Source organism: Pyxicephalus adspersus, chromosome 5, assembly GCF_032062135.1.
Source record: "Pyxicephalus adspersus chromosome 5, UCB_Pads_2.0, whole genome shotgun sequence".
Classification (NCBI taxonomy): Eukaryota; Metazoa; Chordata; class Amphibia; order Anura; family Pyxicephalidae; genus Pyxicephalus; species Pyxicephalus adspersus.
In genome coordinates, this window is record NC_092862.1 from 32,754,969 (window position 1) to 32,767,941 (window position 12,973).

The 12,973-nt window shown below is 36.5% G+C and overlaps 1 protein-coding gene across 1 annotated transcript; it reads left to right on the forward strand.

Moving 5' to 3' along the window:
* Positions 1-2,802: 2,802 nt before the first annotated feature.
* On the forward strand, positions 2,803-10,937 carry PRDM14 (PR/SET domain 14). Its single transcript, XM_072413293.1, has 7 exons — positions 2,803-3,394; positions 3,959-4,006; positions 4,096-4,253; positions 5,639-5,909; positions 6,771-6,973; positions 9,158-9,259; positions 10,710-10,937. The coding sequence occupies exons 1-7, from the start codon at positions 2,803-2,805 to the stop codon at positions 10,935-10,937; spliced, it is 1,602 nt and encodes a 533-aa protein (XP_072269394.1).
* The last annotated feature ends 2,036 nt before the right edge of the window (positions 10,938-12,973 follow it).

Genomic DNA, 12,973 nt, shown 5'->3' on the forward strand with positions numbered 1-12,973 from the left:
GAATTAATATTTAAAGGCTGTAAAGATTTGTACAGCTGTGTATTAAAGTGTTGGGTGTAAATCTTATCGAATCGTGTCCTTAATTCAACTAATCAGCTCAGAGATCAATAGATTTTAATTGAGGATCTTTTCGGATGGAATAGGTTTATTGTCAGATAAGGTGCTCTAGCCATGCAGGTATTATTCAACACCCCTAACACAGCTGGTAATATGTAAGTACATAGAGTAAGATATTTGTTATATATATATGGAGATTACTATAAATTGCCTGCCTCTTTCTAAAACAAACATTTTATATTTGCAAGAATTCTATTATTGAAATATTTCATGCATTATGATTCATTCACTATACATGCATGAAATATCTATGGAATTATTTGTATGTCTTAGAAAGAGGCAGATAATTTATAGGAAAGCAATCTCTAGTGACCACACTTAGATGAAGCCTGGCTGACCAATGGTTGCTGGTATCTAGGTGGGTGGGAGGGGGCTGCTGCTGGGACTAAGGATGGACTTATGGTCCACAGTAACCCCCCCCCCCCTCCCTTCTTCTACTTTGACTTCCCTTTTAACCCATCTGCCTTTATTTGCCTTCAAACACAACCAAGATCCCTCACAGCCAGCATTAAACACATCATCACACTTCTTATCCCAGAATGGAACCACAGCAGCCATGAGAGGAGATTTTACTTACTCAAGCTGGGACTAAAGTGGAATTTTGGAGGACTGCACTCTAAAGCTTAACCCCAATTCAGGAGGAATTATAACACAGTAAGTACCCAATACTTAAAGATTTATTATAAATGTTCATGCTAGTCCCAGGCTGATCTAATAAAGTTTAAATAAGTTTCAGCTCCTCCTGGGTGTCTCCCCATCTCTGGAGTGTCAATGCTTTGTTTTTAATGTGGAGAGATGTGTTCATTATATGTGACCTCTCCTCTGACCTCATGTTCTGCCATGTGAGTGTCACGACCCTGTTTTGTTTCTTGTATTGGCTTCCATTGATCAGGGCCATTAGATCAGATTCATGGAGGTTTCCTCCTCTGCTGTGCTCAGATTATCTATTGATCATTAGAAAAACGTTATTTTAAGTGGAAACACACAGACTGGTTAAGCCAGCTGTTTACAAATATTTGTCTGCTTTCATTCGATCATTTTGCTACAAAATTCCCTAACTTAAAAAATGATCTGCTGTAAATTGGATTTAGGATCTTCCAAAATCATGTTTATTGTGAGATGTCTAAAATAAAATCAAATTCTGTGAAAAAAAAGTATTCTTACAACCTAATTATGTTCTTCATTTTCTTTACAAAGTATTAGATTGTTTGAGTTCCTAAGTTGCTCAAATGAGAACAGAAATATATTTAAATTTTTAAATCTCTGTCATTTGTGTGTTAAAATCTGTAAAACTAATATGTTAGATTGTTCACATAAATCAGTAAAATGTCAGTACACTCATAATTGTTGTTCGCAAAATGTTAAAATTTAATTAGTAACAAAAATGATTAATTATCATTCTCCATACAACTTGTCTCTATAAAACTGGATGAATCCGTTTTGAATATGGTTAATGGTTCATATTATTATTATTATTATAATATATTATATCTTTATTTACTGTTTGAGTTTTTTTATCTAATCGTTTTCTATATAATTATAAGGAGAAGTGATTGTAAGCTCTTCAGGGCATTGTACTCTCTTTTGTCACTGTCTGTACCTGCCTGTCATTTGTAACCGCTATTTAATGTACAGCGCTGCGTAATATGTTGGCGCTATATAAATCCTGTATAACAATAATAATAATGTGGTTATCCTATGAATAGAAGGAACAATTCGTTACCTGGAGATCTTCCATCCACTGGAGACTAATTATTACTTTAATGTAAAATGTATCTGCTGTAGATTTCATTTTTCTTTTACAAAAGTCACTTATAGAACACCTGGAAGCAATGTAAATGTCTCCTCATCTTCCCGTGAATGGCGGATTTTGGTTTTATTGGTTGTATAGTGAATAATGAGAATAATGAGAATAATGAGAATAATGAGTGTCTTTTCCTTGTTGTAGTATTAGGTGAACGATGAGAGGTTTATTTTGGTTTTGTTTACATTTTCTGAACAATGTATAATTACACATAATTACCAGAGCCCAAACTAATTCTGTGTCAGAATGGATTATCCTCCGAGAGAAAGCGAATTTCTGAACAGAAAAACATTAATATCAAAATGACATCACATAAAAATGTTAGCTAATTTATCAAACGATTTATATTGTCGGATTGCAGATTTCCCCATCTCAGCTGTCAGAACCCCAATCCACAACAATTACAGCCATCAGCAATCGCACAATGGCACGGATTTATTTTATTGTCTTTGCACACTTTTCTTCCAATAATTACTTTTTAGAATTTTTAGCATGGCTTTGAAACCCTCAGCTGACAAAAGACAAGAAAAAAAAAAAATAAGAGAGCCAAGTATAGCAAAAGGTTGTAGGAGCCCCTTCTGTGTGATCTTTGTGTTTTGTTATGTAAAGGGAAAATATTTCAATTACTATTTAAAATAATGTTCTAGATGTTGTTCACATGGGGATATATATATAAATACAAATAATATATAATAAATATATATAACATTTGTCAGAAACGTTCAGGAAATGTTCAGTTAATGTTGGCTTTATTTTTATTTGAATGTGTATTTGATTTGATTTTTTTATATAAAGATATACATTGCTACCAATAATCTAGACAAGAAGATATATAAAATGTTATTTGTCTTTCAGGGAAGAATTGATCTGATTCTGGCATGATGGCATTGTCTGTACCTGGCACCTTGACCAGCCCTGGGGTCAGGAGTTACCCCATAGACAGGCTTCCTATAAGCCCCCCCACCATAGGCCCTTATTTCCCCTCATTATTTCCCCATGGTCATTACCTGGGCATCCTGGCACACCCTCATGATATGTTCAATCCCCTAAAGTCTCTGGGCAGGTTGGTCAGCAGATCCTCACCATTTGGAAACTTCAATTTCAGAGATATTTCCACTATCCTGACCCCGAGCTCTGCCCCCATCCAAAATCTGCACAGCCCCCTGACCACCACATACCCCATGTTTGGGAAAGTCCAGTCTGGGCAGAACAGTAAGGAGGGCTCCCAGACTGTACAGCCAAGGGGCCCCCGAATCTTCAACAGTCCCCCAGAGAGCCCCAGAGCACCTACAGCCAACAGGAAATGTAAGGGGGTCTCTTTGAGTATGGCCACAATAGAGGGGGCACCCAGCAGAACCTTCCAATTCACAGAGGATGATCTTAACACTGTGCTCTATGGATACACAACTGGTCCTGATGCCAAGGGTGCCCAGCATGCCATCTCTGGACTAAGGATACCAGACAGTTCTGCAGGTCAGTACCACCCATTGAACACAGGTGTATCAAAACTGTATAAAAACTAAACCTATTATTATTATTATTATTATTATTATAAACCTGCTATTTATTTGTACAACTCATCGGATACAATGAAATAGTTTATTTGGCTAGGCTCACAGTTTACATAATAAATCCAATAGAATGTTCAGACATTTTGCAATAGGATTGTACTGTACATGACCAATTTTAGTCAAATCTGAGCTATTATCCCTTAAAACATGACAGTATATGTCCAGTATATCACATCGTGTGATCTTATATTTGTAATATATTCTGTGTACCAGACAAGAAATAATTTAGTTTAATTTTTTCAGATTTCCAGTGATTTTTATCCTTGATATTTTCACTCCCTTTATTTCATAAAGCAATCATGTGAAAGCGGCTGTACTTGAGTATTTAATGTAAACGAAATTTTGTATATTTAAAATGAATATTCGCAGAATGTCTTCAGGTTGCTTTTTGTTTTCTGTAATGAACTGTTAGTGCAGCTTGTCCTCTAGACTCATGAATAAATTCTTCTATTGGTACATTGTGCAGGGCTGGATCCCCAAATATTGGACACAGACTCCCTACAGCTGCCAGAAGGTAAATCTACATTTCCCTGATATCTACCTGTGTAATTGGAGATCCTGGTCATATAATTATTTGATGACATTTATGTATTGTGTTCTCAGGTCTTACCATCATAAGGACCATGTATGGGGGAATTCCAAAATGTGGGGTCTTCTGCACCTACATCATCCCTAAAGGCATGAAATTCGGTCCTTTTCAGGGGAAAGTGGTCAATACAAGTGAAATAAAAACCTATGATGATAACTCCATGATGTGGGAGGTAAGTACTGCACCAACTCATTCTAATCCCAAATAACACGAAATACAATGCTAGAATTCGTTGTGGGTGAAAGAAAAACACTGTATCTGATGTTTACTTGTGGAATAAATATAGAATTTAATATGTCACTGATTTAAGTAATTCTAAATAAAATATATTTAGTAATACAGACAAGGAAATGTTGTGTTTTAAGGTTTTTTTTAATTTTGTGCTGCATACAATTTTAATTTTACTATTTATTAATCACGTATTTTACTATTTATTACTATTTGAATATTTATTTACTATTCATTTTTACTAATTAGTTACTATTACTTAATTAAATAGACTGTATTAAAGACATATGACTATTAGATTGTGAGCCCCTTTGAGGGACTGCTAGTCACATGACTATAGACTTTGTACAGTGCTGCTTAATATGTTGGCGCTATATAAATATTCTATAATAATAATAAAAAGTAAGGCAGAATGAGAGAAGAAATATGAAAGTTTTGCAGGATTTGCCAGATCACTATTTCAATCAAAACGAAATTATTCTTTAAATTATTATTAAAATGATGAAATCTGATTTATTGTAATATTAGATAATAGATAAATAATAATAGATAATTGAATAGTATAATAACTACATTATGTGATGATTGTTATTCAAATCATTAAATCACATCACCTGGTATTACATTTATTAAAAGTATTTATTTTAAATATAAATATTAAAGTAACATTTCACAAATTAAGATTGACATATATTAGAGCAATTTGTTCAGTTTATTTCATTGTTGATTAATCTGATGCCAATGCACAAGATCATTCGTGAAATTCGTGAATATTAATATTATTACTATTATTATTATTAATATTATTATTAATAATAATAATAATAATAATAATAATGAACAGGATTTATATAGCGCCAACATATTACGCAGCGATGTACAGTAAATAGGGGTTGCAAATGACAGACTAATACAGTCAGTGATACAGGAGGAGAGAACCCTGCCCCGAAGAGCTTACAATCTAGTAATATAAATAGGTACCTCTATAAAATCTTGCAGCGCTATAAATTGTAACTGCATAGTCTAATTAGTTTTAACGAATTTTTGTAACATCTACCAAGTATATTCTCACCACTAACAATAATAAGAAAAAAATAAAATACCGAAACAACAAATCAAACTGCGACTAAATGTGTCCTTGTCCTGGGATGCTGGGATTTGTAGTCTATCACCTCTGGTTCGGATGATTTTGTATATAAAAAATAAAAGTTCCATTATTATCCAATAAACTAAAATAATCCAATGATATAAAATGATTGCAGGTGTTATTTTTGGCTGATGCAGACATTGCTATCTCCATGTAATAATTCGTTGTGTTTCTCCTGGCAGATTTTTGAGGATGGGAAGCTCAGTCATTTCATAGATGGGAAAGTGGCATCTGGGCATTGGATGACATTGGTGAGCTGTGCCCGCTTCCCGGAGGAGCAGAATCTGATCGCTGTGCAGAGTGAAGGGGAAATCTACTATGAGACCTGCAAGGAGATTCTCCCCAACCAGGAGCTGCTGGTCTGGTATGGAGATTGCTACCTCCAATTCCTGGGCATCCCTGTCAGTCTGAAGGGAATGGATGAGGGCAGAAGTCCCTTCCAGCAAACAGAAGGTAGGCTCTCATCTAGGACAAATAGCGCATGCATAGGCTGCCGAGTTCTGCTATTGATGATCACTAAAGAAGTCTTTATTTAAACCTCTGTTGTTTAATCTGCAGAAGGAAAATATAAGTGTTAGCTGCTCAGTAAAGCTCATCCAAACAAGGCAATGTAATTGTTATTGACATGAGCAGAATCAGATCGGGATTATCTGCTAAGTAATTATCTTGCAATGATTTAAGCTAATAGTTATTGGAATATACAAGGCGGTTATCCTTCAATTTATGGATTTACCTGTGTGTGGGGGGCTTTGTCCTCTCTGAGCTCTTACCAGAAGGAATACAGCTAACTAAATAAGGGAACAGCAAAAAAAACATCAAGCAATGCAAGAATAATAATAAAAAAATAAATATACAGCTCAACAATTTCAAAAACGAAGTCATGCTGACCTTTTTCCAAAATGTGCAATCCGCATTTGTTGTTACCTATAAAAAAGTTTTTATTATTCCTTTGCTTTATATATCTTATACTTGGGAGAGCTAATAAACTGCAAAGGCTTGCATGCTAATTAGATGAAATGTTTAGCTTATATCTGTGCAATATACAATTGATATATATATATATATATATATATATATATATATATATATAATGCAAATATGTATGTCCATCATCTGATACTCTCCCTCTTTTTCTAGAATGTTACCAATATATATATACAATAAATAAATTAATATATACAGTATTGGTAACATTCTGTATCAATAGAAATATATTTTCCTGCAGGATCATATAAAAGGAGATTATATGCAGGGGGTTATATTAAAATGGTGCCAATAGTCTGTAACAAACCATATACTGATTGTGTCTTGCAGAGTCTGCAGGGGGATACAAGTGTGAAAGATGCGGAAAGGTGTTCACTTATAAATATTACCGGGACAAGCACCTGAAATACACCCGTTGTGTGGACCAGGGGGATAGAAAGTTTCCCTGCCATCTTTGTCAAAGGTCATTTGAGAAAAGGGACAGACTAAGGATTCACATTTTACATGTCCATGAGAAGCACCGACCGCACAAGGTAAGTTCAGCCACCATTCACACTTTCTGCTGTATTTTGTAATGATTGATTATACACAAAGATTGGTTTGTTTTAAAGGCCAGGGGCAATTGTACTGCCTGGTGTGACCTTGCCTGCAATGGGGGGCTCATGGGGATTTAAAAGTGTTGGATTTATCATTATGGAAAGTAAACCTTTGCTATAGGGGTGGCCTTTAGTGGCCATCGGCTGCATAGTCTTCCCTGTTATAAATATTTAAGTAGGCATCTCATTAAAGTATATTAGCACACAAATGATGATTGTTAGACAAGTGAAGACCAAAAACATTAGAAAATTAGTTGTTAGGTGATCCTGGCAGAATATTGTTTCTTTGGGTCTCAAAGCTGATGTGCCACATGGAAGTCCAGCTCTGGGGAGGTTGTATTCTACGGGTTTGTGTAGTGGGTTAGGTGACCTTGGTGATCTCACAGATGTACCCGGTGATACAAATTTAGCATGGGTTTTAAAAGCAATAATGAGGAGATAATTGGTTGGAGGTTGTTGGCAGGAGAGCTGGCTGGGACAATGGGTCACCCATGCACACGTGTTTTATTTCTGTTTTTTGAAGTCTAGAAAAAGAACATAGACTGAAAGCTCTCCATCAGGTCAAACCTGGCCCATTCCAATCTTCTCAGGCCGTTCTCTACTGTTAGGCACTTCAGTTGTAAAATTACTTTATGGGCAGCAAATTAAATCTAAAGCCCTTTGCCACCTGGAGATGATCATCTTACCTCTGTGCACTTCTTCCAATACTCAATATATTTCTGGCTTTACAAAGCACACTTCATCTAGCTTTAAAACAATAGGTTAATCATTAACAAGTAATTTGCCAAGACTTCTGTTCTTGGCTGGAATGCTGTAGTTGACACCATTAGTTTTTCTGCAGTCAAAGAGTTAAGCCAAGTCACGGGTGGCTGCCATTATCTCAGCAGGGTTTGGCTGCAGGCCCCATATTTAGACCTGAAAGGCTTGTAAACTGAAATAGATCCAGGTCTGGCTCAATGAGACACACTTCCATTTCACGTGCCAGCTTACATTATTTAACAGTTCAGTTGGCTGGGATGATTTTCTTGAGTGTTCTACACATATTTGGGACTAATGCATTGTGTGTAATATTAGAGATGTTCAGGATCAATACAAGGTTCTTTTCATTGTCATATACTTATGCCAAGGAGAGCAATGGAACCTAGCAAAATGTCCCATCATCAGGTACAGAGAACCCCAACACTGGCTTTTTCCATTTGATGTCTTTTCATTCTGTGTATCAGTAAATGCACTGCACAATAGTGGGACAAAATACCTTGTGCTGAAAAATGTAGTCATCATGGTTGTTATTATTATTGTTATTAATAATCAGGATTTATATAGCGCCAACATATTACGCAGCGCTGTACATTAAATAGGGTTGAAAATGACAGACGAATACAGACAGTGACACAGGATCTGTAATTATATTTACCATTGTCCATGGCACTTCTGTATGGTGTATGCTATAAACTGAATGAATGGTGTATAAGGGTAAAAATATATAACCAGTAAACTTTAATATTTTTATATTGCTATGCTCATTGACCTTGTATGTTGAAGGCAGCTCCAGGTAACTGTAGTTCATTTTCCTGCTGTAAATGCAAACATTTCATCCAAAATCACATCCTTATGTGACCGGTTCACCTCTCTGCAGTGCAGCGTTTAAAATTCTGAATCCTACTAACATTAAACTGCACTGAATTATAAGCTGAATTGTTTAGTACATGATTGTACTCCTTTAGTAAATCTGGCCTCTTGAGCATGAACAAATTAAATCTTAGACATTAAGCCTGCTTCTTTTTATAAGTTACTTTATAAGTAATGACAAAAATATACTGATTTTCTTTCAAGTTTATTTTGTTTCTAGGAATGAAACTCATTTTAGAATAAAATCTAATAAAAAGAGAAGTAATGACAAAAATAGATGGTTATAGATCCAAGTCAGAGCAAATAAAACTGAAGTGGAAACCACAGTTATTAGAAAACCATCACCTCCACCCCAATCAATGTCCCTCCAGCCACAAGCCTCATCTCTCCATATGGTAACACAGCCCTGGTCATATAGTGTGGCTTCCTAGTAATCATGATGACATCTGGATCAAGTTCAACTTTATTCATCCTGTTTTTATTTGATTTCAGTGCACAGTGTGTGGAAAAAGTTTCTCCCAGTCCTCCAGCCTGAACAAGCACATGAGAGTCCATTCTGGGGAGAGACCTTATAAATGTGTCTACTGCAACAAGGTATAGTACCTGGCAATCTCCATTATGCCTATTGTTTTGTGTTTTCCAAAAGAAAATGCTGAAAATGTTATGAAGGTTTAACACTGAATATTAGTAGTTATTTTGAGATGGGAACCATTATATAGGAGGTGTAACCAGGTTCCATCTTCTCATATCATACAACATTGGGTAGAAATTCTCCTCCAAAATTCTGTGCTAAAGCATCCCAATCTGGTAATGTTGGGAGTCAAGTCTTACTGAGCTGCACAATTAAAGGTAAAGTTGGCCATTCTTTCTACAATCTCATTTTACAATCTCTGTTATATTTACCAAAAACTTTATCATTTACCTGAATCTGTACGAATTTAGTGGATTGTACAGAAAGGCAGCAAGCTTGTCTACCCCCCCCCCCCCCCAACATTGAAAAAACAGTACTGAAAAACAATCCAACTTCACATATGGTGGGGTTTAAGGTAATTTGGTTAGGTTTACCAATATGTGCAGTCCTGTTCATTTAAAGTACACAATCACATCCAAGAGAAATTAAAAACCAAGATTTTTGTTTGCATATGATTGATTAATATGATAAACACATATTGTATGTATTTGCTAGGGTAAGTGGACATTCACATGCTCTGTTCCTTTGTTTAATCAACGCCATTGCATGTAAGGCAATGTTCTATTCTGATTCTAACCTGTGAGGCAGTACTTCATGTTGCTGTTCTGAAATGTAATTCATATGCTTGGTACAACAGGTGAGCCTGTACCTACACCAAGCTTTAGTTATACAAGTCCTGAAAATGTTAATGATGGCTAGAAGTCATTCCATTAAAAAGAATGTCCCAAGGTGAATGCAGCCTCTGTCCAGCCCCTGGCTATTGTGATTAAATGATCCTGAAAGGACCCATTGTGCACACAGTTCTCTATACTGTTCAGCATACAAACTGATTGTCTGCTAATCCTCTATCTCTTCCTGCACACTGCAGCATGCTTCCATACCCCCAGATGCCAATCTGATGGCCTACTAGGAATTTCTTTTTCATTTACACAGAAAGAGTTGTTCAATGTGCAGTTGGCCCACCTTACCCTTCATCTAAGACAAAGTATATCTAAATCCATGTGTTATTTTTTCTAGATTTGGATATAGTGTGCCAGATTTTTATTGCTGTCCATGAGAGATTCATCCTCTGTATCTGTCCTGGTGAATAGTGTAATTGGGATAAAAAGTGATAGGAAATCTAAAATATTGATTTGTCTCCGGAACAGAAATAGGGGATGAGGGGATGAGGTATGCTGAGAAGGTATACGGAGTGGCTCATGTGCTACTTGAATATCCTAGAGAAAATTCAGATTAAATATCTCAGTTTTTGTTGTAATTTGATTCCACTTTATATAGTCTGTATTTTCTGTTTTAGCCTTTTCTTTACATTTTGCACCTGGAGTAACGTTCACCTGTTCTTCTTCTTTTTAGGCATTTACAGCATCCAGTATCCTTCGCACTCATATCCGGCAACATTCAGGTGAAAAACCCTTCAAGTGCAAACACTGTGGAAAAGCCTTTGCCTCTCACGCTGCCCATGACAGCCATGTACGCCGCACTCACATTAAAGACAAGGGGTACAGCTGTACTCTATGTGGACAGAACTTTCTGGAAATGGAGGAATTCCAATATCACATGCAGACCCATTCTGCACTCTAATCAGTCCCTCTTTCTGTTGCTGCTACCTTATTTGTCTGCCTTGTTTGCACTGTGCCAATTATTTATTTTTAATATTTGTTTTTATATTACTTTATAGTCAATCATATATATATATACCTTAGACCAGGCATGGGCAAACTACACCCCCGGGCCATATACGGCCCGTTAGGCTTTTTTATCTGGCCCATTGAACTCTCTCTACTTCAATGGCTCCACTGAAGTAGATTTGGTGCCTCCCCGAGCGGGTCAGGAGAAGGACCCAGCTGAGGGGCTGAACCCGCCAGAGCCGCAGATCATGTTCCCTGTACAAATCTCAGGCTCGAGGTAGTGGGCGGGCTCAGATCTGCGATGGGAGTGTGGGCGGGGTTATATCATCATGACATCACGTTCAGTGACACCCATCTCGGCGCTCCATCCATCTGATCCTGGTCCAGCCCGCCTCCCAAATTTTAGAACCTATTATGGCCCCAGAGCCAAAAAGTTTGCCCACTCCTGCCTTAGGCCCTGGAGTTTTCTTCTGCTCATCTATATTTATTAATGTTTTATTTCTGTATGAAATGTCTTGTACATATTTTATGTCATTAATATATGCAGACGTTACAAAGTGTCCAGTGCTATGCTGTAATATCACAGTTAGCACAGGGTTTTAAATGTTGAAATGAAAAACTATGATACAGTGTGTAAAATCCTGTAAATATACAGATTCTGATTTTCTTTTAAAGTTTATTCCATTTCTAGGAATTACATTTTTTTAAAGACTTAAATTCAAATGACTGTAAAGTAACAATTGTTGTAAATATAAGTATCACCAGAACACGGCTAATCATTCTTTTTGGATTGTTGATTGACTGATTTTCATGGTTGATCACACTTATCTCTTTCTGCATTTCTTGGTTCTCAGCTCAGCTCTCTTTTCATGTATGACTGGGCAATGTTCATGTGGCAATCCCCGGCCAGAGGGTGAGCCAGTCAAAAAAAGAGCATAGATAGAAAGGGCGGTCAGCATTGCTTACTTGATTTTTTGATACATTGTTTTCTTGAAGAAGAGCTGTCAGATTAATACATTGGCCTAAAATATCCCTGAAATTGTCCTTATTGTGTTTTATTAGTAGCATGCAATGCTCAATATTTTAACTATGAATGCCATTGATTGTATATCCAAAGCAGGTAAACTATCCAACATCACACTAAATGTTTGCACTAAAATGTATCTTTTTTAAAAATGTGACTTAATGATGTTGTGAAAACAGCTAACAATATTCGAATCCAATTTCTTTACTACTAAAATGTTTCCTGACATCAGGTGACCTGGTCCCCATGATTGGGTCTTGGTAAGAACAAGATTTTGGCTCAAAATATTGGGACATTGGGGCTAACTAATGAGTTGGCCAACCCTCATTCATGAGACATAAAAAGAATCAGACTTGGCCATTCAAGCTTTCTTACAATTTATATGTGCTGTACACATACAGTAGTTTATTTTATTAAAAAAGGTTCACTAGTTCTACAAAATGTTGGGAGTCTCTTGTACCAAAGACATTCACTCAATGATTATCCATGGCTCTCAGGCAGTACCATTGGCTATAGCTATTCTTCTTAGGTGTGGTAGGAATAACATTGTTAAATAATCTGCAGAAACCACATGAATATATAAATGCTGCCTGGTAAAATGGAACTTATTACAACCCCCCCCCCCCCCAACTCTAAATGTGATTCTGCAAAAAATATTAGCTATGAAGACATCCTAGTAAATTGAACGTAAGGTGACTTTATTTACAGGAATCTCCCGAAAAATCTAGCCATTTTATCTAGTTTCTGCTTAGTATAAACCTTTTTGGACTGCTGTGTTTAAAGCTGACATAGACAGAACAGGGACAGCAAACATTGCTCCTTCTTGGCTGCAGGCAGACCAGTTGGGGACAGATGGTGCTGACCAAACCTAACAGATATGGGTATTTGGTGCAGGTGCTGAATACTCATATGATTCACTTGACAATAAAATCAGAACATTCACCGATGCAACCCTAGGTACTAGG